The sequence below is a fragment of the Nicrophorus vespilloides genome, unplaced genomic scaffold (genome assembly GCF_001412225.1).
Source record: "Nicrophorus vespilloides isolate i.1.1-1 unplaced genomic scaffold, Nicve_v1.0, whole genome shotgun sequence".
NCBI lineage: Eukaryota > Metazoa > Arthropoda > Insecta > Coleoptera > Silphidae > Nicrophorus > Nicrophorus vespilloides.
This window is the reverse complement of record NW_017099680.1, coordinates 477873-505029: the sequence shown is the minus strand read 5'-3', so window position 1 is coordinate 505029 and position 27157 is coordinate 477873. Positions and strand designations below refer to the sequence as shown.

The window sequence follows — 27157 nt, the reverse complement described above, 5'->3', positions numbered from 1 at the left end:
GGATATGCTTTAAGAGGATGCGGCTTGTGGTGGTATGTCTGATGCATACTGGGTAAGTGGTTTTGGAATCGCATGACGCCGCTCATTTCATTCCTATATTTAGTGTAAGCAAGTTGAGCAGAGGAAAACCCGCGCAACGTACGTACAAGTGCAAGCGAATGGTGAATTTCGAAAAAGGATTATAGCAAGTAAAATTTGATAACTCGAGAGAGGACGACGTGTCGGTTACGTAAATACTTATTTTATTATTGTCGTGCGAAGAGATGTACAAAGTGGCTGTAAGCGAGACGCTCTGTGATTATTTAACGAGGTAAGGATTTTTGCTTTATGCCTATGTATGTATGTGTACGAGAGTGGAGCCATTTTAGATTTTATTTTTTCCCCCATTTCGAACCTTAATCCGCTTGCATCCGATGCATTTGCCCCTGAATGCATTTCATTTGCAGCTGTAATTGCATACGATCCAATCGAGATTAAATTTACTTCGATATTTTTACTCCAATTTACTTTTTCCGTAAAATTTTTGCCAATCATTGCGGACTGTCTTCTTTTTTTTTTTTCGTTCATTTTACAATCGCAATACCATTTGAACGGAGTATATAGTGGGGGAAGAAGACGGAAACCATTCTTTCTTCTTCCTTTTAGTGAATTCTAAAATAATTACTTTATTTTTAGTCACGAAAAGTAATACAACCATCTCAGTAGGTACATCATTCGTTACACTTTCTTTTCTATAACCAATAAAAATTAACCTTGAAAAAGCTTAGGGACCGTCAATTGATGCTTTCACGCTTAAAAACTTTCTCTTTGGATAGTAGTAATGTGGATTGTGCCAAATCACACATTTTTCTTGGCTGAAATAATCAATAGACTTTTGACTGAACATCCTACATGTCAGAAATAACATAATCACACTTGCATAAAAATAGACTCCACTCAAAGCTTCAATTTTGATCTGGAGGGGACAATTTATGCTAGATTATCAATTGTGATCTGTAACAGGTTATTATAACATATAAAACACCTTAAACTAATCACAGACATGTGCTCTTTCATTAATTTCATATTTTTCTAAATTTTCATTTATTTTGCATAAAGTATATATGCATAAAATATATATATATACACTTTATTACTAGAAACTAGTACAGTTATGAATTAAGTAATTCCAGTTAAATGTGCATAAAAGATATTTAAACTTTACATCTTTGTCTAAATAAAGAAATCTGTACATTTTTCTTTGTGTTTCAGGTGTCTGTTAGAGACGTGAGTTGCTCCAGTGCTGGATAAACAAACATACATTAACTTTCTTTGGAAGAAATAATATCAACTGATTATTTCTAAAGTGAAGTTTATTTTTAAGTGGTGAGAAGTGATTCAATGAGGAAAGGTGTTTGTTTCCAAGCACACTAAAGACTAGAAAAAAAAAGAGCAAAAATAATAGACAATTATCTTTTTTTTTCGTTTTTTTCTTTCCTATAAAACAAAAAAAAGTGAGTGATCATAGTGTGAGACTATATAGATATATATTTTTATTGTGTCTTCTGCACACATCCAAACACGTATAAACATTTTCAAGAGAAGTTTTCTTTTGTAATACACAAGCAAAATGATGACTGACACGTTGAACTCGAATAACCTTGTGTTATCATCGATGCCAAACAAAGGGTAAGTTGATAAACACACTAATCATCATTCATTGCATGTCTGTAGACTCAAGTCAAGCTTTGATGTTGGCATTGAGGGGAACATAGTATGCTATAATGAATTGTGTGTGTGTCACTATTAAAATGCTTCAATCTATGTTAGTATTTAGTTCACTATCACAAACAATCAATTAATTGTCTGACTAGTATAAAATACTTGAATTATATAAACAAATGTAATTATTGCTTTTGCAATTATCTACAAGTGCAGACCAAGAGTCAAACCACATTTTACAGAGATAAGATAAGGAGAATGTTTATTATATGTCTATATATTATAAACATTTTCTGTTTCAAGTACTCTATATTTGTTTATATCTATGTTAAAATAAATATTTATCCTTGATTCATTTTACAGAGACATTGAGAAAATGGATGATATTGGCTGGAAAGCGAAGCTCAAAATTCCACCAAAGGACAAAAGGGTTAAGACTACAGTATGTATATGCAATGTTAAAACTGTAAAGTGCTGAATTTCATTATGATTTGCTTATATAGGATGTCACTGACACAAGGGGCAACGAATTTGAAGAGTTCTGCCTGAAACGTGAACTTCTGATGGGAATATTCGAGAAAGGTTGGGAGAAACCATCTCCTATACAAGAGGCCTCCATTCCCATTGCCCTATCTGGTAAAGACGTCTTGGCCCGAGCTAAGAATGGAACAGGTACGCATCGTTTTATTGTTTCTTAATTTTTCTTACTTTCTCATGATTGTAACAAATTCCTGACAATATTTTAGATAATGCAATTAATGAGTTATGCAAATCACTATTACGTGTGTACGGAAATATAAATATCATTTTAGTCAAATTTGAGGATTCTTTAAATTTTTCAATATTTAATATCAGTTACGAATATCATTCCTCGTCAAATATACTATTTAGCTTCCATTATAAATATTACTGGGGGGTAAATTTGAGTTAAATACTTGTCAGGAATTGAGTTTTTATCATCGTTTCACAATCCTATGAGTACCATGATGATTTTTTGGATTCCCCTTCATTTATTTATAAATGATAATATCGTGTCTCTGAGAATGAATTTATACAGATAAATGCATTTGTCGTTTACGATTGTTCAGAAATTAACCCGATGCATATTTGTGTGATTTCAGGAAAAACTGGAGCATACTGCATTCCTGTGCTAGAACAGATAGATCCCAAGAAAGACTGCATCCAGGCGCTGATAATAGTGCCTACGAGAGAACTCGCGCTGCAAACATCGCAAATTTGCATTGAACTCGCCAAACATATGAACATTCGCGTGATGGTGACGACGGGCGGCACCAATCTTCGCGATGACATTATGCGTATCTACCAAAAAGTGCAAGTAATTATTGCGACACCTGGACGTATTTTGGATTTAATGGACAAGCAGGTCGCGAAAATGGACCAGTGTCGTATTCTGGTGCTTGATGAGGCGGACAAGCTTCTCAGTTCTGACTTTAAGGGAATGCTCGACCATGTGATATCTCGTTTACCACGCGAACGACAAATTCTTTTGTTCTCGGCGACATTCCCTCTCACGGTAAAGCAGTTCATGGAGAAACACTTGCGCGACCCGTATGAAATCAATCTGATGGAAGAGCTTACATTGAAAGGTGTTACTCAATATTATGCGTTCGTTCAAGAGCGCCAAAAAGTCCATTGTTTGAATACGCTCTTTAGCAAGCTAAACATCAACCAGAGCATAATATTCTGCAACAGTACTCAGCGTGTCGAATTGCTGGCTAAAAAGATTACTGAACTAGGGTACTGTTGTTACTATATCCATGCTAAAATGGCGCAGGCGCATCGTAATCGCGTCTTCCATGACTTCAGGGCAGGACTATGCAGGAATCTCGTCTGCTCCGATTTGTTCACTAGAGGTAAATATTAATGAGTTTGAATTTTCAAAACAAATTTATAATCTCTTTTTTCTTCTTAGGTATTGATGTGCAGGCTGTGAATGTCGTTATTAATTTTGATTTTCCGAAGATGGCTGAAACATATTTGCATCGTATCGGCCGTTCGGGTAGGTTCGGTCATTTGGGTATCGCCATCAATCTAATCACATACGAGGATAGGTTCGCTCTTCATCGCATCGAACAAGAGCTCGGTACAGAAATTAAGCCTATACCGAAGGTGATTGATCCGTCCCTGTATGTACCTAGCATGGACGATGATCGTCTCCAAGAAGAGATCAGCAAATAAATCAACCCGTAACCCAACAATTCGGTTATTTTCGTTCAGTTATCTGTCGGTCAAATGTATATATTAAAAAAAGAAGAAAAGCAACTAAACAGTGAAAATTATCAGACGATTATGCAAAGTGGGGAAGAACGAACAATACTAAACAAACAAAAAAAAACGGACAAGCAGTGCGCATAACATTTATTTTTGATTCCGTTCTCTTTTTGGAGGATGCGATATAAAAAAAAAGTGCAGTATTAAATGATTGAAATAACGAAACAACACGGGGGCTCTTGTTTTGAGTGCCCCATGAAAAAAAAATCAAAAGCGCAATACACACATACACACACACACCGAGACACCCCTCGACCCTCCCAAACTATATATTTATATAATATATATTCGCGTGAAACATTATTTTCTTCTGTTTATCATTATATTTTCGGATTTTGTATATAGTCAGGTGGAATTATGTACATGAATTGTCTTTTCGTTTGAATTAATTATGATGATAAATTTCAGTTTTCGGTTGGTTAGATGTGGAAAAAAGCGAAATCTTTTCGGCACATATACTGTGGAGCGAAAAAAACAAAATAATTTTTGGTCTTGTATCGGGTTATGTAATTTATTGATTAATTTCTTATGTTTTCATTTAATCTTTTTTCGATTTTTTTTCTAGTACTAGAATTAACGTATTTCGAGCGGTGCAAATGCGAAATTTCTGTGATTATCGTCGATTCGGTCAACAATAACACATTTTAACGTATACATTATCGTTTTTTAATCGTATTTTTAATGAATTGAAATGTACAATTAAAAAATATCCCACTAATTACTTTTATTTATGAAATACAATTCATGCAATAGTACAAATCGATTTCACCGAAGTTTCGTGTCTTGCGCCACGGAAATAACAATATTTAAGCAGTTTTATCGCATTGGAAAAAAAGAAAGCAAATTGTTAACACCCAGAATCTCCAGCAATGCGTTTAACATGGTCGTCGTTTGAACTATCGACGACGTTTGTTAATTTATAAAGCTGCTTAAATATTCGAGCTATTTCAAATACGTTATATGTGCTCTTGGGATCTCTTAAAATTATGAATTACTACAGTAACAAACACTTTACATTATAAACATGATACATATTTTGAACTATGATTTAATTTTAAGTGGAATTGTGAAACGCGACAAAAAAAATTGTTAGAACTAACGAACAGTTAAGTGATTGATTGTGTGCTACGGAAGAATGGAATGCGGAAGTGAATATTATTTTTTTTGTTTATGTTTAAGAGATGGAGATTCTAATGTACGGGTTCTTTTGGGGTTTTCGAATGAGCCTCCCCCGAAGGAACCACACTTAAGTTCGAATGCGAACGAATATTTAAAACAAAATTGGCTCGTTAACTCGGAAACCTGGTGTTTCCGGGGGGAACAACCAGATTAAAGTTGCATCGCGTTCATTTCTAAATATTCTTTTTCGGGGACATTAAAAAAAATCAACTGACTTTTTACAATTACTTCAGCAACTGATTCTGGTTGTTCTTTTATTCATTGCAATTGTGATAAAAATATTTTATTTGGAAAGAACAACCCTTTTCCATCCAGAAATTTTAAGAATTGAAATTGCTTTTATTCAATATCTTTTATTGATTAATGAAACATCAGGGGGGGAAACGTGAAACATATGTATTTATACATTATTATTTGTTTTTTTTCTTCAAAATACCAAAACTTTATTTTTTTTCTTCACTAATATCAAAATCAATTTTGTACAACAGTTTATATTATACACATACACACACATACGCCTTTTTTTAAAATATGTTATATTTTGTTTTTTTTCTTTTAAACAGGATTATAATTTCGGCTGATTCAAACTATTTTCTATTTGGTTTTATTTTTTCATTTCTCTTACATTTTTTTAATTTGCAATATTCGAGGTTTTTTTTTAAATTTGGAAATAAATACAGAACAACACCTTATACCTATATATTTTATTTCTTATGTGACCTGCCTTTTCTAGCTTCTAGGATCCAATAATGTTAAAAACAGGATTTGTCGGTTTTGGAAACCGTTTTTTTAAAGGAAATTTAAGTAAAAAATGGTTTTTGAGTCTAAACTTATAATATAAAAATGAGTTATTTTAATTATTTGACATATGAATTGAAAAATCTGAAATTAATCATTAAGTTTTTCTACAAATATCAAGATTGTATCCAAATTGTTAAATAGATCACTGCGATGATGAAGAAAAGCGGTAAAGAAGAAAAACAAGCCATAGGTTGCTTTGAAAAAATGATAAATATCTTTAAGAAACTGAAGATGTGACTGTCCTGTCACAAGACACTAAAAAGGGAGCTTCTAGTAGTTTTTATTATCTAATGCTTTAAAGACGATTAAACCCAGCTTGGAGTTTCTTTCTAGTTCTGAAAATGTTGCATCCGCATCTGTAGACATTCTTTTTAATTTTTTTAATATTAAATAACAACCAAATGAGTTGTAAAAATCGTTTTTCTCTATTTTTTTTTGTGAAAATTCGAAAACTGGTTTTTGTATAAGCCCTTAAAAATGACAATCCAAATATTTGTTTTGAAATGAGCATTTCACTTTGATGAATTTAATTTTGCATTATAACTTTATACCAGGATTAATTATAATAAATCAATAAGTAGGAATTTCAAGTCATTCCCGCTTTATGCTTTATACAATTTTGAATGAAATAACTAAACAAGTGTTTGGACGTAAATTATCTTGAAAACTATCCAGAAAAAAAACTGATGTGAGATATTAATAAATTATAACAAATAGAAAAGTTCGAGTATATTAATTTTGAGTGCTTTTTTTGAATTTTCATTTTTTCTGACAATTTAACTAATTGTTATAGATTGATTAGAATAATTTTCCCATCATAAAAATAATGTATGGACCAAAACATAATATTCAACTATAAATGTATGTTTGTATCACGATAACATACATAATTTCGTTAATAAATTAGGAAAAAAAACATATTTGTTATTTTTCTTTGAGTTTTCATTTTAAAAATATGGATTTGTAATTGAAGGAATTGCACGTAATTTAAGTGTTCATGTTTTCAAATGTCATCCCAATGATTAATTATTTTACTTTGGATCTGAAAGATAAGATTACATTATCATAGTTCTTTTATTCATTGGAATGAAGAATTACGACATAATACAATAATGTATATTTGTGCCATGTGGAATTACGGTATTTTTATTAATGGACTCGTTTGAACTATTTAGGAAAAAATAAACTACGAATATCCGCCATTTTTTTTATTTGAACTACTGTGGAAGTTAACCATAACATAACCAACAATTGATTCAGTATCAATTTTCACGTGGATGTCAACATGCGGCCGAAGGAACATATAAAGTTAGTTATTATTTTATAGTATTTAAACAACTTATTCAACAACTGTGGTTTTTAGATTACAAGACTCTGATTATGAGCCTACAGACTCTGATGATGATTTATCAGAGAATGACTTAAAGCTGTTAAAGAAAGCAAGAAATAAAGGACCCAAATATTCAGACTCTGAAGTAAGTTCATACTTTTATGTTATGAGTTAAATTTTAAATTAATTAATAAATTTGTAGGAAGAAATCTATGGGGTACGTTCAGAATCTGAAGATGAAGAGGATGTGCAAAGTGAAATTGCTCTTAGTGATGTCGAAGGACAGGAGGATGATGGTTTACCAAATGCAAAAGCATGGGGTAAAAAGAAGAGTCATTACTATGCTACTGACTATGTAGATCAAGATTATGGTGGCTTCCAAGGCCAGGATGCAGAAGATGCAGAGAAGGAAGAGGAAGAAACAAGAAATTTACAAGCTGAATTAGTGAAGCAGCTAGATGATGATGACTTCTCTTTAGGATTTGAGGCTAAAGAGCAACCTAAAGTTGAAAAAGAAGTGGTGAAGGAAGTAGTTAAAACTGATATTACTACTTTAAGTAAGAGACAAAGATTAGAACTCTTGCAGAAAGAATCACCTGAATTTTTTGGATTAGTAGAAGATTATGAAAGTAAGTTATTCATGTAATTTCTTGTGTGCAGTTTTATTAATAATATTTGTTACAGGTAAAATGGAATTGATTAAAGATATAATTTATCCAGTAATCAAACTCATAAAACAGAATAAAATTGAAGATTGTCGTGCAAAGGATTTTGTCATGACGTATTACGAATTAATTTTAAATTACTTTAACAACATTTACATGTATATGCTTTTAAAATCGAATCGCGTGAACGTCCAAAAGCATCCAATCATAAAGAGGTTGTATCAATTTCGCGAACTGTTAAATAAAATGGAACCCGTTTTTGATGAAGTAATTAAGCCTCAACTGGAACTGCTTGTTGCTAAAGTAAATGATGACGACGAGGGATTACAAGTGAAATCAAAGAAGAAGAAAACTTTGAAATTATTGTCCAAATTGAGTAAGGAGAAGAAGGAAGTTGAAAATAAGAAAAAGAAGAAGTTGGATGAAGAGGATATTGACGAGGAAGTAGTTCAACCCAAGAAGAAACTTAAAGAAAGTGATGAAGCTATGTTGGAGGATTCTGATGACGAGGATGAGGAGGACGAGGATGGAGAAAAGGAAGAAGGGGAGGAAGAAGAACAAGCTGTAACTCAGGAAGGTGACACGAGACGTCAAATTACTTATCAAATGTTCAAGAACAAGGGCTTGATGCCAGTCAGAAAGAAGGAGCAAAGAAATCCAAGGGTTAAGCATAGAAATAAGTACAGGAAAGCTAAAATTCGCAGGAAGGGTGCTGTAAGTATCAAGTTAAACATATTGAAGAGAACGAATTTTATATTTTGTTTAATTTCTACTAGGTGCGGGAAGTGCGAACGGAAATGTCCAGATATGGTGGTGAAATATCAGGAATTAAAGCATCTGTTACAAAGAGTATCAAGATTAAATAATTATATTTTTATTATATTTCAAATAAATTGTTTAAATATCATTTTTTTTGTTTAATTACCACATTCCTTTAATTTTGCCAAAATCATTACAATTGCACCTTTAATAACTGGGGGGAGGGATTTGGTGTGTTCTATTTTAAGTATTTTTGTATGAAACATGGTAAATGGCGAAAGGTGAGTCGTATAATTTGAATTTAAATTTTAAATTATTGTCATTTTATTTGGCAAAAGTCAAATAAACATTTGAATTTTTGACATAAACAAGTAGTTTGTTGATAACTTCAAGTGGGTTTTAGTTTTGGCGCGCTTTCGTTTGAAAATTATCTAGATGGGTAGAGTTCTGTGGGCGGAGTCATTTCACCTTTGAGGGTCCAATAGGTCAAAAGCGACAAATTTTTTACACATAAATTCTGCGGCTTTTATCACGCAGACACTTTCATTCCTCATTACAAATTTGTTTCTCTACTGCAAAAGGTAAGCAAAAAGCTTTGATACATTATAATTAATTGGAATTGCAATTAAAAATGGATTATATTAGTAAATCTAGATAGCTTTTGTAAAATGCAATACATTAGTAAATGTATTTTGTTTAATGCACGTAAACCGGATTGTTGATTTTTTTTAAGTGTAAAGGGATCATTATTATTAGTAATCATTATTCTCAACAAAATTAATATTTGTTTAATAAATGTTATTAATGATTAAATCTAATTGGAATTATATTGTAAACATGATTAATTTATTTGCTAATCATTATGTAATTAATCAATAGTAATCACATTATCTAGATAAGCTTTTAATAATTTGAAAAAGCAGAAATGGTTGTCTAATATTATATAAAGCTATAGTTTTTTAAAATTATTACACTATTTGTTTCAGTGTTGAAATTAATTGCTAGCAAGATGTCGCGTAAATTCATCGTTGGTGGAAACTGGAAGATGAACGGCAGCAAGAGCCAAATTGGAGAGATCATTGAATTCTTGAAAAAGGGACCATTGAACGCAGAAACCGAAGTCGTTGTCGGTGTTCCTGCCATCTACCTGGAACATGCCAGAAGCAACTTGCCTGAAACTATTAAAGTCGCCGCCCAAAACTGCTACAAGGTTCCAAAGGGCGCGTTTACAGGTACGCAATACATTCACTAGCCTAGTCATATTTATTGATAAAATCTACATATTATTAAAGCTATAATTTAAGTTGTATTACTACATTAAAAAAAATTAAATGGCGCTTCATCGTCATTATAACATATTTTTGAAATTTAAATTTGAATCTGTTCAAATTTAAATTGGTTCATCTGGTTGCAACGATTTGTTATCGTACGCTTCTTTTGGTTTGTTGTGCAAATTCTGTAGCTCTTTCTGGCTCAAATGGTCGACAATACCAGCGCCAAATGAATCACCTAATACGTTGATGGCAGTCCTGAAACGATCCCTGAAAAGACGTTGCATTACGTATAGTAATTTTAAATATTACGTGTATTCTATACTCACAGCAACCAATCCACAGCCAAAATTAAAGTCACTTCTTTAGCGGTCAATCCAACTGTATCCAAAACCATCACCATAGTTACTAATCCAGCTTGGGGGATTCCCGCTGCGCCTATGCTGGCTGCAGTAGCTGTTATACTAATTGCTACAACTTGTCCCACGCTTAAACTTACTTTCTTAACTTGAGCAATGAAAATAGCCGCCACAGCTTCATAGAGTGCGGTTCCGTCCATGTTAATCGTGGCACCAATAGGAAGTACAAATCGCGAAACGATTTTATTTATTCCGTTGTTGTTCTCTAAACACTGTATAGTCACAGGCAGTGAAGCGGAGCTAAAATGCGAATATTTAATTTTAAATGAATCCTTCAAGTAATAATCATACCTAGAGGCAGTTCCGAAAGCGGTGGCTATGGCCTGACCCATATTGCTGATGTACTTCAACGGATTGCGTTTGGTGAACAGAAAGAATATCAAAGGAAGGAAAACAAAGCCGTGGATCAAAATTCCCACCAAAACTGTCACGAAATACATGCCCATTTGGCTCATGGTCTCTACAATGTCCTGCATTTCGAGTATTTTCGATGCAACCAAAAAAAATATTCCGACCTACAATCAATATTGTTGTTATTAGTGAATGTATTTCTTTAATGTTTTGTATGCTCACTGGCGAAAGCCAAATGACCCAAGTCGTTATTGTCATCATGGCAGACATAAGAGATTGAAAAAAGTTGGCCAATGGTCTTCCTTCCTCTCCAATCTTAGCGAGAGTTACACCGAAAATCACAGAGAAAACGACCAATCCGAGAATGTTCATTCCATCCACAGATTCACTTCCAACTTTCCACAGTTCAATTGGTAAATCTTCTAAAATGTTGAGAATGTTTTAGTTTTATTCTATTCATTTTATTGTAATTTGTATTTTACCTGGTGTAGATTTTGATCGAGTTAACAATGTCCGATGCTGTTTGGTGCATGCTTCAATCAAATTCGGAGGAAACATGCTCCTAAAAGATGATGTTTATTAAAGCGAATTAGATTGAATATTTATTTACAAAATTACCTAACTAAATCGAGTAATGTGTCTGCTGTGGTGCCTTTTTGCGTGAACGGATCTACCACGACTTCATCTTCGTTTTGGCTGGTAGTATCATCGCTGTTATCACCAGGTCGGATAGTTGTGACGAGGATGATTCCCAAAATCACAGCCAGAACGGTTGTAAGCATGTAATAAACGATTGCGCGTGCGGCAATTTTGCCTAAAACAACACGTTTAATCAATAATTAATGATTAATTATAAACATGAAGCTTACCTGATAATGAGAGATCTAAGTTAGCTATGGCTGATATGAGCGAGGATATAATGAGCGGTAGAATGAGAGCTTTGAGCATCCGCAGGAATATATCACCGACGAAGTTCACGTACATAATTTCCCTTTCGGTCCAGTCTTCTTTGACGCTTTTCAGGATGAAGCCCAAACCAGCACCGAGAACCACCCCAGCGACCGTAAGAAGTGTGAGAAGATTCGAACGCAAGCATCTTAAGCAGCCTCCGGAACGCTTCTCCTCAGATCCGTCTAAGCCTTCGATCGATGTCTGCATTTTGAGCTAAGACAGTATAGTGGACGGTGAAATTGTGCAATTCCTTTGGCTTTCTCCGCACAGATTTTTTCGCTGTTTTGAAATAAGCGCAATCGAGCTCTCGCTCACCACCGCTCGCACTGATCTTCGAGAGCCCCACTTTTACCTGTTTACCTCGGTCTACGTTTTTTTCACTCTTCTACGGTTGACTTTCAAAAAATCAATTTTACTTTTTACCGCCCATTCCCATTCAACCATTAAATATACTTTGAACCAATTAATCGACAAACTTTCATCTTTTATTGAACAATCCCTTATCTAAATTTATTGAATTAGACTGACACTGTCGATCATGCATTCTCTCCCTCTTCCTGCTGCGCGTTTTATATTTATTGGGCAATAATGGTTTGTTTTATTAAATGGTAGTGATAAACACGCAAATGGTTGATTAGATAAGTAGGATTGTGCAACTTGCTGCTGTGTGTTTTCTGTGCCACCAAGAATTCCTCGCCCCATTTGCACGATTCCAGAATGATTCATTCTCATTCGATTATAGACTCTAATGATATTAATATACGTGCAATTAAATTCAATTCGCATTTTTCTGAATTCAATTCCATTTAATTGAAGGCTCAATAATTAACGTGATCGACTTTAAATGATCACTAACGCAAGGGGTAATTAGTCCAGTTGGTACTGGAACAATCTGGATACATGCTCAAATAATTCCAATTGCAAATTGCTTTGTAAACCGCAAAAGTTTTAAATTTATGTTTAAATTGAAATGCTAAAATATATTCCTCGAAAACCGCAAAAAAAACTCTTAGAGTGCGGTTTTTTTGCAAATTTATTTGATAATTGGCCTTAATCAATTTGCATATGTATTGATGACGCAATCGACTATTCAAAACGTTTGTGGTAATAATTGTGTAATTCAATGGATAATTACAGTTTGATGACTTAAAGATAACGAAGTATTATCTAAGAAAAAAATCAATAAAGCAATAGACTTAAGTTGAATTGCTACAAGATTAAGATTAAAATTTTGATATCTGAATTGTAAGAAGTGATTGTAAAGAATAAAATAAATAATATTTGTGATGAGCGGACTTACGTCTTGTATGGGTGTCAAACGCCGTCTGCTGGCTCAATTAATAATTGCTATTTTTTAATGCGTTTGTTTTCAAGATTTAATTATTTTAAATTAAGAATTCTGATGGTGTTGCGCGCGTTTTCTGCTATGGACGTGCCGCGGATTATGATTGACTGATCATCATCCTAACATCCTCTCAGCGCTTCGCGCATTCCTCCCATCATGAGTTTTCGAAAGCCATCCATAATCTTATAATTGTCACCTCAGATAATCCTCATAATTTCATGCCATATTGTACACAATTTAGATTAGACTGTTTATGATTTCAGGTGAAATTTCGCCTGCGATGATCGCCGATGTTGGATGCGATTGGGTGATTCTTGGACATTCGGAGAGGCGCCATGTCTTCGGAGAATCCGACGAATTAATTGGAGATAAGGTTAAACATGCTCTGGAGAGTGGTCTGAATGTGATCGCCTGCATCGGTGAGAAGCTGGAGGAACGCGAGGCCGGAAAGACCGAAGAAGTCGTCTACAGGCAGACCAAAGCCGTCGCCGATAAAATCAACGATTGGTTAGTTTCAAATGATATTTTAGTATTTGCATTATTGATAGAAATCTCTGTTTTGATAGGTCCAAAGTTGTGTTAGCTTACGAGCCGGTTTGGGCTATTGGAACTGGAAAGACAGCCACCCCAGCTCAAGCTCAAGAGGTCCATCAATCTCTTCGCAAGTGGATTGCAGAGAATATCAGCGCCGATGTCGCTGCCAAAGTCAGGATTCAATACGGCGGTTCGGTAACTGCGTCCAACTGCAAGGAATTGGCTTCTCAAGGAGACATCGATGGTTTCCTCGTGGGCGGTGCTTCCTTGAAGCCGGAATTCGTCAACATCGTCAACGCCAAATGCTGAACGTGATTGATGAGCACGTTATCTTCATATCATTATACTATTGATTTTTACAAGAAATTTTATTTTTTTTATCCATTCCATTTTTACGATAAATTATGCAAATGTTTATTATCATTGTTAATTGCAATAATTAATTTTAAATTACCATTAATACGAAAAAATATTAAACTTTTTAAATTAAACATTTGTTTTATTTGTTATTCACAGAAGATCTAGTTGGTTCAATTGATTGTTCTAATCATTTAGCAGATGTTTCCACTGTTGAGAAATTGAGTAAACTTTGGAAAGACCGACACGCTTTTGTTATACAACCAAATTAATCTGTCATAGTGAATTGCAGAGAAGTTTGTTGAATTAAGTATATCGTTTTGATGACAAGAATATAAATGTAAGTAAAGTTATCTTTTTATACCTAAAGCGAAAATATGAGAAATATTTCGTAGTAAATCGGCAGTCAAGATTGAAATAAAAACCTATGCAGATAACAATTATTTAATGTTATAAAATTAGAAAAAAATTACCCAAATCACCGACACGACCACGTATTGATTGAAGTATCAAATTGGATCAATCATTGCTATTATCGGATTATTTGAATATCAAACACCGCCAATACAAATTGATTTGTAACCGTTCTTAATATTATAATTCATGAAGTAATTTAAGTTAGTAAATTTCCTCCCGAACGTCGCATTAACTCTTTGAGGGGCCTGAAATTCCTAAACAACTGAATCAGATAGTTACGTCAACTGACTTATCAAGATTCATCCTTTAACATACTAACTAAATTAAATGATAATTCCTCTTTCCTGGACATTTCCTAGAAAAGTATAATAATGTCCTACTAGGCATGACAACCTTAAATTACCAGCAAAAGTTTTGATTCTAAAAAATATGTTTTACTTTTAAACTAATTTCTTGTTTAAAAAATAATGGTTGATGTTTTTTTAAATTTTCTGATAGAACGAAAGTTTTCTTGAATTATATATGTTTTGAAGAGCATTCATCATATTTTGTGTGATGATAAATTATGATTCAATGATCACAAGAACAATACGTACTAACTACCGTCTTAAAATGAATTATTTATTTCTTTTCTATTTTTAATGATTATACTACTAGGTATTTCCAATTAATTTGAAAATTTTATACGAATTTTCGAAATGCTTCCTCAATTAATTTGATTGGTATTTTTAGAGATATTATTAGTTCTTAGTAGATCATTTAGAAAAATGGTATTTCTTATAAAAAGAATCGATCTACTAAAGTAGAAGTATAATATATATTGATCTCCTGAGCAAAAGTTGTATATAAATGTTTATAAGTGCATACAATCATTTACATTCGTTTTTACAGCAAAATTCAAAAGTATCAATTGTGTGACTGGATTGGAATTTTATAAACATTTGTTTAAAGCAAGTTTTAAGAAAATGTATATTATGAATGTAACCATTGCAATAAACTGTTCAAATATGGATTAGAATATTAATTTAAAATACTATCATAGGTTTAAAATTGTTGTTGCATCAGTCTGGTTTACATAAAATATACATCTTCATATAATTTAAATGAACGTGGTTTGAGCTTGTAAATTAGAAACTCAATCAAAAATCTATAGACTGAAATCGCATCAGATCAATAATATAGATATTTTTGGGAAATTAAAGTTTCGTGGATATAAAAGATATTTGAAGTTTTATTAAGTAGTTAATAATTTTCTAACTTAGAAATCAAAACTGAATAATTTTCTGATATATTTTTTAGTGATTTCGTCATAAAATTTGTTAATAAATACTATTCAATAGCCGATTTATAACTATGTTTTTTACAAAAATGAAGTAAATGACCACAAATAATAATGATTGAATAAATTTATATCTTAAATTGTTTTTTTTAAGATTAAGAGTGTTTTATTTATAATACAAATTTATTTATTTCTGAAAATAATTAATATGCGTCAGGACACCTTCTCTCCCTGAGAGGTAAGGTGACTCTTTTTTGTAGTTTGCTCTTGAAAAGAAGACCTGTATCTCCTAAATCCGTATTATAACCCAATTGGTATTTTTCGCCGGGTGCCTAAAAACAAGCACATAATTATTATCGTATTCTTAATTAAAATATTCATATTTCAAAAATATACCTGCTTCAGAGCATCCACGTATGCTTTATAGTCGTCATGACTGATCACAAATTCAGGCACATCGAATCTTGGAATATTGACCATCATCATAATGTTATTCTTGTCGTCTGCGTATCTGTTTCTCGCACAGGCCCATTCCTCTTCGAGACGGAAATCCCAATCCTTCATTTTCATTAGCGGATTATCCGTGGCGGCGAAGTCGATTCTCTCAATATCTTCGACAACGACCTCTGGATCACCACCCTCGGACCAGTCGTAGACCAACAATTCAGCGTGCTTGCTGATTTCCTTCAAGTACTTCTGTTTGTAATTCGTTTCCATTTCGCTTAAATATTCTGGCGTTAAGACTTTGGAGTTGACTTCATAGCTGATGCTGCGTTCCTTGATATTTTCAAGTACTTTGGGTACAGGAACATCCAAGTAAATGACCAAATGCGGTCTCATTAATTCTTCAATGGTGTTCTGACGCAATTCGTAATACGCGGATCTTGCTGGTTTGGAAACATATCCATTTTTGCACATAGCTTCCATGAAGACAAAGTCAGAATAAACACTTCTGTCCAATACAACACCTTGTCCAGTGCTCAGAAGATGAGCCAAAGCATCAATATATTGAGAGAATCTAAAAAAAATATATATAAGAACATTGTTTTATGATTAATCTCACAGTTTACTTACTTTACAATATATTGTTCCATTTGGAAGTTGGCAGTGAGTCTATTTTGAGGATTCAACAAGAAGTTGTTCACATCGAAGCTTCTGCAGGATTCTGGTACCTGCTCATCAAGTTTACGCAAATCATAACCGTAGTTGTTGATGTAATTCATATCCAGATTAGCTTCTGGCATGTAAAGCATATCCAACTCATCAGCCAAGGTTTTGGCAAATTTCGTTTTGCCAGCAGCAACAGGCCCTTCGACAATGACAATCTAAAACATAACATGTACTTTACATAACACATCATTCTTGAACCATTTACATTACCTTAGAGTTTTCATCGAACCTGGAGGTGGTTTTATCATACAAACTATGGAACCAGGTGTATCTTCTCTCCTTGTAGTCCCATGGGGCTGGCCTGACAATCGAAGGGTCCTTCAGTTTAATCGTCTTGCCGGAAATGCATCGCAATCCAACAAATTCGATGTTCTTCCGGTTTAATAATTTACAGGTTCCGGACAACCTGCCGAAGCTAATTCGAATCAAAGAACCCATTCTCAATGTGCCCTAATCTGGGTTCAAAAAGTTCTTTACATAATACAGTGTGTGACAAGTCGTTTTGACAGCTGTCGACACAGTTTAGTGCTAACTTCAGCGAACATAACCATAAATGATCTTTAATTCAATAATTATACAATATAAATCAATTTTATTTATTTTTCCCATTAAAAAGATTATTTTAGTGCATTTACATTTTTTAATAAAACTAAATAAATTATAATATTAATGTAGACATATTAATGCAGATGGCGCTGAAAACAGTTTAATATGGTTCAAACAATACAGAGACGTATTCAGGAAAAACTGATTATGTTTTAACTACTTCAGAAGCGGTGGGACACTGTACCACCTTTCGAACATGCCCAGTGGGGCATTATTATAATGTTTTAGAAAATATCCAGAAAAGATGAATTACCTCTTCCTTGACGAAGTTGTTTAGGAATTTCTGAGTTAATATTTCTTTTTAAAGATAAAAAAATGTATATTAATTGTAAAAACTTTATTAATTAGGACCCTTTCACTAAATTCATTACTTAATCAATTAATTCGCGTAATTGAAAACTTTACAAAATAATATTCTATAAGAAAAAATAATCAATACTCAATAAACTAAAATTAAATTGAAAGTGCATAACTGTTTCTAGAGAATTGTTATAATTGCAATTACTTATAGCTATTAACATATTAGATTAATATATTGTTTAACATTTTTTTAAGGTGCTGGACAAGTAGTCACACAAGAGGTATTAATTAAGGAAGCTTGAAGCATTCCTTCAGGACATCGACATCCTCCAATGCATCCGACCTCACAAAATGGAACGTAGTCTTGTCCACAATAGGTATCATTTGGACAAGCCGATCCACATATTGAAAAAACTTGTCCGCTTGGACAAAATTGACCTTTAATGTAATATTAGGTTGGACACTAGATTATAAATTATACAAGTTTATGCTTACCGTATATAAACACGTACATACATGCCAACGGTATTAACACTTTTAGCAACATCTTCATACTTAACCAACTGTTGACTGTAATATAAATGTACAATTTAAATGTTGTTTCCAGCTTTATATATAGGCATTTTTCATTGATTGCACACCTATTAATAATATGGATATTTGGAAATACTTGAAATCGATTGCAAAGTTTCCCAATGGCTTGTTTACATGTGAAATTACAATTTGCATTTTAAATCAATACTATTCAAAATTGCAAATATGATTCATAACAACCAGTGGAAGAATTGAATATTCACATCATTTTTCAAAATCCGATATAAAACTAATTGCAATATTGTTATAAACATAATTTATTTATTAAGAGCTGCTTGAGCATAGCACCTTGTTATAAATACATTAAATTTACTATTAACAAACCACACAAGTATTGTTGGTTTTAGAAACAGCTTTGGTTCCATTGGGACATCGACATCCAGATACACATCCGACCTCACAGAAGAAAGTATAATTGAGATTGCAATAAGTAGCATTTGGACAAGCCGATCCACAAGCGACATAAACCTGTCCATTGGTACATGTTTGCGCTGCAAGTCGATATGAAATTTATAATCAAAGAGATTAAAAGCAATTGAACTTACCATATATGCAAATATAAACTGTTGTTAAAAGTAACGAAATTTTCCAAAAAATATTCATTATGAGGGTTTAAAAGTACTGTATATTATTAATATGAAAGTACTGTTCAAATTCAAGTTTTAGTTCGAACCTTTATACGTATAATATTATCGAAAGAATGTTAAACGTTTAAAAGAAAATGTTGATAAAGAGATTCCTTTAATAAAAACATGTGTTATTACCTTATTTTCTTGGTACAATTATTACTTTAGTACTATAATATTTTTTAATGTGGAATGACTCAAGTATCTAATTAGCTAATTCTCAAAATATTTTTTTTAATAAATTAAAGTTAATGGAATACCAAAAAATGGTCAATTAATAAATAATTGTGATTTATAAAAAAAAATAATTATTATAAATGGTTTTTCAAATAAAGTTTTATTTAATCCTTTATTTAGATAACTAAATAATTGTTCACAATGATATAAATTCGACCTTAATTGATACATCTATTTCATATAGTAAATAAGTTATAATTTTATATTGTTTGTTAACGTTTAATTTTAAACTTTTTTTTAACCACCTATTATACATAAAACGTTATATTATTCACACATATATTCCAAATTAAAAATGTAAATAAACTGTTAACAATTCTCCATGTTTCCTTTCCATTTTCCATCGCTTTCGCACAGCAACATCTTCTCCACTTTGTTTGGACAAATTAAGGTAATTGTATTGTTGTACAGATACGATCGTCCAACAATTTGTGTATCTTCCAATACAACTGGTTTTCCACACGAAATTTCTGAAAAAAAGTTACATATGTTATATTTTTGTTTGTTTATATTATAATTGTATAGTAAGGTAATTCTCATATACTTATATTATTATTGTGTGTGTAAGTAGTTTTAAATAGTGAACTAAAATTATAGAAACATTATACAAACTTATTGTTATTATTACATTTTTTGTAGAAATCAAATGTCCAATTTTCAATTAAAACTTCCTATAAATAAATTGGTGTGTTAAATATGAAGTTATGTTTCTATAGATCATGCATATGCAAGTTAATTTTTATTCAATTACAAGTCGAAATATTTATAATCAGCGTGTTCATTTATTCGGGCAGGTTTGGTTGGCACGGGATGCATCTCCCGGTTTTTCGATCGATGAGTTGTCCTTTCGGACAGAAGCATCCAGGAACGCATCCGACTTCGCAGAAAGGTATATAATCATCGCCGCAAATCTGGGAACACCCGGATCCGCATCTGGAGTAAGCTTGGCCGCTCGAACATTGCATACCACCTTCAAATTGAAATTTGTCCATCTAGTGTATCAGCATTGAAAATATCTTACCCATGGCGATGCCCACGCAAACGAAAAGACAGAAGATCGTTAACAACTTAGACATGCTCGATGATCAACACGTATTTGGTTGCTCTCCGCCTTTTTGCACTCGTATTTATTTGGACCGATTTTAATTTATGGGGTCATTAATTCTGACACGTCGATTAGATTGTGTTAAGCGAATGATAATGCAGTGTAATGTATGACTTACTAAAACATTTGCCTTGCATCCTGCCCCAATTTCCATTAGACATGCACCGCAGTCGCATGTTGGAAAAGCCTTTGTAACCTTTCACGCACTCGTACGTAAGCATGTTACCAATTTGGAAGACCTGATCTGGCTCCAAGAGTTTCGGTACCATATGCTTATACTTCGGTGGTTTTGGACACATGTTTGCTACGAAATAATTTAAGTAAATATTGAAATAATACAAGTGATTACAGAACTCACCTAAGCAGGACATCTTCAATTCGGTCCAATAACCATCGATGATGCAAGTACTGATATTTGAACCATGCATTTTGTAACCCTCTCTGCATTTGTAATAAACCGATTCGGCTTCATTGCTCTGCACCAAAGCTAAACTCGCTTCTTCTAAATATCCGTTTGTTGGAGCTTCAGGTACATGTTCCAAGCTGCAAGGAATCTTCAATTTCTTCGTGGATTTGCAGATTGGTATATCGTAGTCCCAGCTGCCATCGTGTAAGCACGTAAGGACGCTCTCTCCATTCAACTCAGATTCTTCGACGCACTTAACTTCCACCTGTAATCCTACCTCGAAGTTGTCGTAATCTTCGAAAGCAGCCTCAGTATAGTCTTCAGTCAATACAAGAAGTTGCGCATTTTCAGGCGCATCGAACTTAATGCATTGTATTCCCACGCATTTCGGAGCTTCAGGATACCAATTCCCATCTTCCTTACAAGTCCTAATTTTCGAACCGGTCAAGTTGTAACCGTGGTTGCATTTGTAGGTAAGCTCTTCGGAATATGTGTATCGCCTTCCACGAAACACACCGTTTGAAATATAACCCGGATGTCCGCATTTCACAGCTAGAAAAATAAAATCGCATTATATATATTATCTCAGATATTATAACATGTATTAATTACGTATACAAATAGGAGCGACTTTATCCCATTTCGAAGATTTCGTGCAAATCCTTTGAGTAATATTGGTATTGTACCCGTTTTTGCAAGAGTAGAAAGCAGTGGAATTTACAATAGTTACGTTTCCGTTGATGGGCGCTTCCAGAATTGGGCAATTCTTGCAAAACGTTGAGTCTTCTACAGTGATATCTCCATTAATTCCAATCGCGATTTCCGGCCAAGTATATACATCTCCAAAAACACTTTGGTTGCAACTCATCGATTCTATGATATCGCCATGACTCAAGACTTTAGAATGCATTTCGAAATATGCCATTCTTCCAAGAAACGATTCTGACCTGCTGAATTTCCCTCCTAGTACATCTTGCTCTTGACCCAAAAATAACTTTCCGCCACCTAAAATCATTCTTTAATGCAATTAACTCTATTAAGTATATTCCTAATTCACCTTTAATTTGTTCGCCTTTTGATAAATTTGTTCCATTTTGAATCATTTTTCCGTTAAGATATATTCCAAAAATTCCATCAAGACTTTCCCAATTAAAGCAGAAGAAATTCCAGTTTCCATCGTTCAATACAATATCACTGACTATGTATTTATTGTTAATATAAATTACCAATCTAAAATATTTCAATTAATGTTACAATACTTAAAAAAAATGATAACATAATAATTATTTACCCAGTGTAATCGGTAATTGTAAAGGCATTATCAAATTCAGCAGTTGCATACGACAATATAGTTCCATAATTAAAACTATCGTTCGTTTTTACCCATAAACAGATGGAAACCTCAAATAATTAATTTACAAGGTGGTATTGACTTAAGGTTTTGTTGCTTATAATTACTTGATTAAGATCGTTTTGGAAACCGTCCATATTCACAAAATCTGTGGTCGATGATCTCGGAAAGTTCAGAATGTAATCCTCTTTCAATTCATTGTCACAATTTTTCCCTGAAAATCCTCTGAAACACTTACATTTGTAACTAAAATTTTCGATTTCTTCGCATTTCCCATTGTGACAATTGACGTTTTTACAAGGATCCAATTTCTGCGTGCAATTTACTCCTTCGAAACCCTCCAGACATTCACACCTGTTGATTAGGAGGAATGTTACGTATCATGTAATTAAAATTATTAGCGAAGTACTTGAAAGTCGAATTTTCGTTGTAGCAAATAGCGTTGTCTGGGCACGGTTGATAATCGCATGGTAAGTAACTGCATCTTCGACCTACGAATCCTCCTTCGCACATACACTTGAATCCATTGATATCTTCTCTACAGGAGCCATTGTTTTGACATAATTCTTCGAAGCAATATTCCAATTTTTTATCGCACAAATCACCAATAAATCCTTTAGGACATAAGCAGATTTCCTCATCCTCGGTGTTAAGGCAGGTTCCACCGTTTGTACATTGTAATTTACAAGTATCTGCTATTTCTCCGCAACTCAATCCTAAATAACCTTCCAGACACTTGCAACTGTAAGTTGATTGATCTTCGTTGATGCAAGTCCCGTTGTTCTGGCATGGATTCGATGAGCACGGTTCACTACCAATTTCACAATGCGATCCTTAAATGCAACAACATATTAATTATATAATCAAAATTTTATGCGCGAAACGCATACCTATGTAATTATCATCGCATAAACAAGAGTACTGAAATTCTTCGACAACGCATGTGCCGGAATTGCAAACTTTTTCTATTTGGCATTGGTAATCGGTATTCGGAACGCAATCGTTCGAACTGATTGCACCTCTGGAAAATGTGGTCAAAGATTTCGAGCAAGTCATGCAATTGATTTGTCCGTGTTTGGATTGGTATTGTCCCAAAGGACAAGATGTGCAGTAAGGTTTCAGAGTTGTTCTTTCAATTATAGCATTTGGATGATTCTTCGGTCGTTTTATTTGCTTCTTTCTAGCATAAGTTCCTGGTGGACATTGCTCTAAATCAAATGTAATGTAAATTAATGAATTAATAATCATAAATTATTATTTAATTACCTATACAATCTTCTAAAGATTTTGCATGTAGCTTTCTGGTAGAATAATGATCCGGACATGATAAACATCCCATTTGACCGGTTTTATCATTATAAGATCCAATTGTGCAGCTTTGACAAGAGTTTGATGTTTCATTGTGGAATGTTCCTTCTGGGCAACGAACTACAGATAAACGACAATTGGTTGAGATTGCAAATTTCTAATTATTAAGATTACCGCATTTTAATTTTTTGATGAAAGAGCCTTTCGGACAAAGGATTTTTGATTTTTGAACGAGAACTTTCAAACCGTCCTTCTTAATCTGACTAAAGTTGGGAACTTTTTTAGCCAAACCGATATTCTTGGCGTGCAATTTGAACTTTACGTTAACCTTCTTCCTTCTAAAGAATTTCCTTTTGCCCGGTTTTTCCCTCACGTCAATTTCCCTCTTTATTATATTCGACGATTCCTCCTCCTCCTCATCCTTATCATCATCATCGAGACAGATTGCTTCGGTGGTAACTTTGCATTCGAAACCTTCGCAATCGTTTTCCAATTTGTTGCCGATTTCATTTCCAAAATCTGTTAAGTTGCTTTCGTTCTGACAAAGTTCTTTACGATCGTCCACTTCAATAACTCCAGTATGATTCACCTCCAAAGGTATTTCACTTACGGAACAGCCGAGAAGCGCTCCTGCGTTGCTGTACCACATGGGTTGGCTATGCTCACAAATGAATTTGGTTTCATTGCCAACATCAATTACACTTGACTGATATAAAGGTAGGGCATATCCCTCATCGCAAGTGACGACGCATTGAATTTGGTCGGAGAATGGTTGACAATCTGAATGTCCGAAAATCGGATCGGGCAGATCTTCACATTTGGACTCTATAAAAAAATGTTATTTTGGAACTAAACAAATTCTTAGTAATCAGCAATTACCTTGTAATGTTATATTGAGTGTACAAGAGGCTGTATTGTTAGAGAAATCTGTAGCGGTGTAAATCACTTGAGTAGTTCCAATATCGAACAAACCAAATTCGTGAGTTTTATGTACCTTAAAAGAAACAAATAAAATCTAAATATATGAACTGTATAAGTCTCTTACATTGACGTTTTGAGAATTATCATAGATGACGGGTTCATCCCATGTTAAGTTTTGCGGCTGTTTCTCGACGGTTAAAAACGGCGGAGGGTCAACGCATTGTTCTATATTGGGAGGTTGCTTATCTATAAAAAAAATGTACTTAAATTAATAATTCTGAATGTATCGATTTATACTGCTTACCTAATATCTTAACGGTGAAATTACACTTAGCTCTGTTCTTGAAGCCGTCTTGAGCAAAATACGTGACAATAGTTGTACCAATTTTGAATTTGAAATTGTTTACTTTCTTTATGGAAGGTTTAGTCCAAATGGAGACGTTCAAATTGGAGTTATCTGCAATTTAATTAATAAGAAATGTTTTCTCGAATTTTATTTGGAATTTACCAGTAGCATTGGGGACATTCCATGAAACGAAACCATAAGGTTTTCCGGTTAAAGTTTCAGCTTGTATATTATCAGGGCAAGTAATATTCGGTTTGGTAATATCTAAAAATATTAAACAATAAGAAATACAATGTTACATGATGGATTTGATGTAACCTTTGCAAAATACTTCATCAATACTGTCCCATGTTCCGTGCTGTCCTGAGCAGACTTTCTGTGATGGACCAACCAATTCGAATCCTTCGTTACAAACGATATTGCATTTCTTTCCGAACGACTGTTTACCTGTTGTGCAGGATTTTGGCTCGACTGTTCCAAAGTTGATTTGCGAGAGTCTGTTGCATTTGATTTCTAATAAATCATAAATTACAAATTAGGTAATTATTTAAAGATAATTTAATAGAGAGTTTACGTTTGCAAGCCGTTTTTAAACCATCCCAACGAGCCAAAGGTAAGCAAGTCCTTTGAACAGATCCTGTTAAGGTTCTTCCTCTTTCACAAGCGAATGAGCAGACTGTGTCCACGGGAAGTTTTGATTCTGCGGTAAAGTCTTCACCTAAATCTGAGTGCTTGCAGTACATTGAACCGTGTGGAGGAGCCTGCAGTTTATTGCAGGTTTTTACTTCGCAGGATGGATTCTTGCCGCTCCAAGTGGCATTCGATAGACACAATCTTATGCTGCTTCCGATTAAAGTGTAACCAACAAAACATCTAACGCCGCACGCGCTATTCAGTACGTTACTGCAATTCTTCCTTTTGACGAAATATCCGTTTTCAGGAGGTTTAAGTTTCGGACAAGTGATAACTGCAAGAAGAAATTACGTAATTGATCAAATTTATAATTTGTACCTAATACCTTCGCATTTATGGTTATCAGCTGCTTTGTAACCGCTTTTACAAGTGCAACTGCTGATCCCAATCGCTGGTGGAAAAGTGTAATGATTAATGTCCGGACAAGGAAGACAAAGGTTTGGTCCACTTGCGTAACTTCCCGACGGACAAGCTATGATTAAGTTAATATTAATTAAAGGTTACTTCTAATAGTTTTATAGACTCACGTGAGCATCCGTTTTGTAAACCTGAACCGTAATACCCAGGCCTGCAAAGACAAGCGTAGTGACCAGTAGTTGTACCACAAGTGCATAAAGCCTGATTATCGCAGCAATTCTTCTCGGGACAAAGTTTATCGCATGGTTGATTTGATCCTAGAGGAATGTAATCTCCGCTTTGCAGATCTTAAATTATTAAAGTAGTTTTACAAGATAGTTTAAGTGGTTTCATGCAATGGTAATTACCGACGTGTAGAGCCCTTCTGGCTAGGCTTTCGAACTGTTCAAAACTATCCAATAAGAAGCTAAACATTTCGCCCGGCTCTGAAGCCAATTGATATAGTTCTTTGTAGTTACCATTGAGAATTCCTATGGTGAAAATTGTTACACCTAAAGCTTTTAAATCTTTTGCAACGGGAATGGGATCTCCTCCATTCGAGAAACCATCAGTAATTAGGAAAATGATTTTCTTAGCTTCAGATCTGCTTCCGTTTAATATATCCTAAGGTAAAATTTGTGAGTGAAATTACATTTGATTGTTAATTAAACAATGTACTTGAGCCATTTCGAAAGCGCCTAAAGTGTAAGTTCCTCCACCCGAGTACTTAATCTCGTTCAATTCTTTATTCAAGAGCAAACATTTGTTGTTGGTTTCGGTCGGCATGGAAATTTCGTTGATGTTCGTCACCTTGAGAATACATTCTTATAATTGTTTTCTTAAAAAGAAGTATAAAACTTACTATATGTTCCTGAGAACTGAAGGTGACTACAGCGATTCTGGTGTGGTTGAAGTCTACGGTAACATCGCTAAGTAATTTCTTCACGAATTTCAGTTCGCTCCTGAAATTGGTTTCGCCTACACTCGAGGATGCATCAATAAGGAAGACCAAATCGAGAATTCCTCCGGTTTTCAGATTGTCCACGTTTAGTTTGAAGACGGAACCGATGATGTCCACTTTCGACTTGAAGATGGAATTCTCGCGTTGGTCTCGATTCAATTTCGTGGCGATTTTCTTACCGCCGAAGTTGAAGTAATCTGAAAACTCGTTGATAACATCAGGATAGGTTTTACCTGCACCGATAACCGATATTATCCCAATTGAAAGGAAGAGGAGGAAGAAGAACGCGGCAGCCTTCGTCGACGCTGCCATTGTTACTACTAGATGAGGAATTTGTATCATTTGGACGGCGCCTAATCGGGTTTATTTTTAGATTTTATTACAATAATAAACCGAATAATTTTATACATCGTGAAACATCTGCATTGCATCTGTAAATTTATTTCAATACAATTAATCCGCGCTGCTGCTGCTTCTAACAGCGAG

The 27157-nt window shown here is 33.9% G+C and overlaps 7 protein-coding genes across 7 annotated transcripts; 3 read left to right on the top strand and 4 right to left on the bottom strand.

The window, feature by feature from the left end:
- The first annotated feature begins 77 nt into the window (after window positions 1-77).
- Window positions 78-5482, top strand: LOC108565157 (putative ATP-dependent RNA helicase me31b). The gene is made up of 6 exons (XM_017924453.1): window positions 78-310; window positions 1252-1668; window positions 2065-2143; window positions 2205-2373; window positions 2823-3575; window positions 3635-5482. The coding sequence occupies exons 2-6, from the start codon at window positions 1610-1612 to the stop codon at window positions 3898-3900; spliced, it is 1326 nt and encodes a 441-aa protein (XP_017779942.1). The 5' UTR covers window positions 78-310; window positions 1252-1609; the 3' UTR covers window positions 3901-5482.
- A 1699-nt stretch (window positions 5483-7181) lies between these two features.
- On the top strand, window positions 7182-8834 carry LOC108565156 (something about silencing protein 10). Its single transcript, XM_017924452.1, has 5 exons — window positions 7182-7281; window positions 7337-7448; window positions 7506-7932; window positions 7988-8682; window positions 8745-8834. The coding sequence occupies exons 1-5, from the start codon at window positions 7259-7261 to the stop codon at window positions 8832-8834; spliced, it is 1347 nt and encodes a 448-aa protein (XP_017779941.1). The 5' UTR covers window positions 7182-7258.
- A 362-nt stretch (window positions 8835-9196) lies between these two features.
- On the top strand, window positions 9197-14009 carry LOC108565158 (triosephosphate isomerase). The gene is made up of 4 exons (XM_017924454.1): window positions 9197-9308; window positions 9714-9959; window positions 13328-13571; window positions 13631-14009. The coding sequence occupies exons 2-4, from the start codon at window positions 9737-9739 to the stop codon at window positions 13905-13907; spliced, it is 744 nt and encodes a 247-aa protein (XP_017779943.1). The 5' UTR covers window positions 9197-9308; window positions 9714-9736; the 3' UTR covers window positions 13908-14009.
- On the bottom strand, window positions 10066-13321 carry LOC108565155 (excitatory amino acid transporter 1-like). Its single transcript, XM_017924451.1, has 8 exons — window positions 13020-13321; window positions 11638-11932; window positions 11387-11582; window positions 11251-11330; window positions 10991-11190; window positions 10709-10932; window positions 10328-10657; window positions 10066-10268 (listed from the first exon to the last, which is right to left on the bottom strand). The coding sequence occupies exons 2-8, from the start codon at window positions 11924-11926 to the stop codon at window positions 10118-10120; spliced, it is 1470 nt and encodes a 489-aa protein (XP_017779940.1). The 5' UTR covers window positions 11927-11932; window positions 13020-13321; the 3' UTR covers window positions 10066-10117.
- Window positions 14010-15798: 1789 nt separating the features above from the next.
- LOC108565145 (NADH dehydrogenase [ubiquinone] 1 alpha subcomplex subunit 10, mitochondrial) lies at window positions 15799-17355 on the bottom strand. Its single transcript, XM_017924434.1, has 4 exons — window positions 17032-17355; window positions 16726-16976; window positions 16048-16669; window positions 15799-15983 (listed from the first exon to the last, which is right to left on the bottom strand). Exons 1-4 carry the CDS (start codon window positions 17257-17259, stop codon window positions 15855-15857), a joined length of 1230 nt encoding a protein of 409 aa, XP_017779923.1. The 5' UTR covers window positions 17260-17355; the 3' UTR covers window positions 15799-15854.
- Window positions 17356-19395: 2040 nt separating this feature from the next.
- Window positions 19396-27018, bottom strand: LOC108565183 (sushi, von Willebrand factor type A, EGF and pentraxin domain-containing protein 1-like). The gene is made up of 22 exons (XM_017924500.1): window positions 26573-27018; window positions 26389-26520; window positions 26079-26334; window positions 25842-26018; window positions 25640-25786; window positions 25196-25588; window positions 24940-25134; window positions 24784-24885; window positions 24580-24732; window positions 24400-24521; window positions 24234-24348; window positions 23529-24179; window positions 23313-23474; window positions 22937-23254; window positions 22456-22879; window positions 22154-22400; window positions 21987-22096; window positions 21753-21925; window positions 21308-21700; window positions 20648-21247; window positions 20408-20593; window positions 19396-19654 (listed from the first exon to the last, which is right to left on the bottom strand). Exons 1-22 carry the CDS (start codon window positions 27011-27013, stop codon window positions 19494-19496), a joined length of 5658 nt encoding a protein of 1885 aa, XP_017779989.1. The 5' UTR covers window positions 27014-27018; the 3' UTR covers window positions 19396-19493.
- Window positions 19892-20306, bottom strand: LOC108565185 (chymotrypsin-elastase inhibitor ixodidin-like). Its single transcript, XM_017924501.1, has 2 exons — window positions 20206-20306; window positions 19892-20154 (listed from the first exon to the last, which is right to left on the bottom strand). The coding sequence occupies exons 1-2, from the start codon at window positions 20258-20260 to the stop codon at window positions 19967-19969; spliced, it is 243 nt and encodes an 80-aa protein (XP_017779990.1). The 5' UTR covers window positions 20261-20306; the 3' UTR covers window positions 19892-19966.
- Window positions 27019-27157: the final 139 nt, after the last annotated feature.

Coding starts and splice junctions, on each gene's coding strand:
- LOC108565157 (XM_017924453.1), top strand. CDS start 1,610: ATGATGACTGACACGTTGAACTCGAATAACCTTGTGTTATCATCGATG. Junction 2,374..2,822: donor CCGAGCTAAGAATGGAACAG/GTACGCATCGTT, acceptor GTGTGATTTCAG/GAAAAACTGGAGCATACTGC. Junction 3,576..3,634: donor CTCCGATTTGTTCACTAGAG/GTAAATATTAAT, acceptor TTTTCTTCTTAG/GTATTGATGTGCAGGCTGTG.
- LOC108565156 (XM_017924452.1), top strand. CDS start 7,259: ATGCGGCCGAAGGAACATATAAA. Junction 7,449..7,505: donor CCAAATATTCAGACTCTGAA/GTAAGTTCATAC, acceptor ATAAATTTGTAG/GAAGAAATCTATGGGGTACG. Junction 7,933..7,987: donor ATTAGTAGAAGATTATGAAA/GTAAGTTATTCA, acceptor TATTTGTTACAG/GTAAAATGGAATTGATTAAA.
- LOC108565158 (XM_017924454.1), top strand. CDS start 9,737: ATGTCGCGTAAATTCATCGTTGGTGGAAACTGGAAGATGAACGGCAGC. Junction 9,960..13,327: donor TCCAAAGGGCGCGTTTACAG/GTACGCAATACA, acceptor TTATGATTTCAG/GTGAAATTTCGCCTGCGATG. Junction 13,572..13,630: donor GCCGATAAAATCAACGATTG/GTTAGTTTCAAA, acceptor CTGTTTTGATAG/GTCCAAAGTTGTGTTAGCTT.
- LOC108565155 (XM_017924451.1), bottom strand. CDS start 11,926: ATGCAGACATCGATCGAAGGCTTAGACGGATCTGAGGAGAAGCGTTCC. Junction 10,933..10,990: donor GGGTCATTTGGCTTTCGCCA/GTGAGCATACAA, acceptor TATTGATTGTAG/GTCGGAATATTTTTTTTGGT. Junction 10,658..10,708: donor GCTTTCGGAACTGCCTCTAG/GTATGATTATTA, acceptor TTCGCATTTTAG/CTCCGCTTCACTGCCTGTGA.
- LOC108565145 (XM_017924434.1), bottom strand. CDS start 17,259: ATGGGTTCTTTGATTCGAATTAGCTTCGGCAGGTTGTCCGGAACCTGT. Junction 16,977..17,031: donor GGTTCGATGAAAACTCTAAG/GTAATGTAAATG, acceptor GTTATGTTTTAG/ATTGTCATTGTCGAAGGGCC. Junction 16,670..16,725: donor ATGGAACAATATATTGTAAA/GTAAGTAAACTG, acceptor TATTTTTTTTAG/ATTCTCTCAATATATTGATG.
- LOC108565185 (XM_017924501.1), bottom strand. CDS start 20,260: ATGTCTAAGTTGTTAACGATCTTCTGTCTTTTCGTTTGCGTGGGCATC. Junction 20,155..20,205: donor TTGCGTGGGCATCGCCATGG/GTAAGATATTTT, acceptor TTCAATTTGAAG/GTGGTATGCAATGTTCGAGC.
- LOC108565183 (XM_017924500.1), bottom strand. CDS start 27,013: ATGATACAAATTCCTCATCTAGTAGTAACAATGGCAGCGTCGACGAAG. Junction 22,097..22,153: donor TCCAAAACGATCTTAATCAA/GTAATTATAAGC, acceptor TAATTATTTGAG/GTTTCCATCTGTTTATGGGT. Junction 21,248..21,307: donor AGTCGCTCCTATTTGTATAC/GTAATTAATACA, acceptor TTATTTTTCTAG/CTGTGAAATGCGGACATCCG.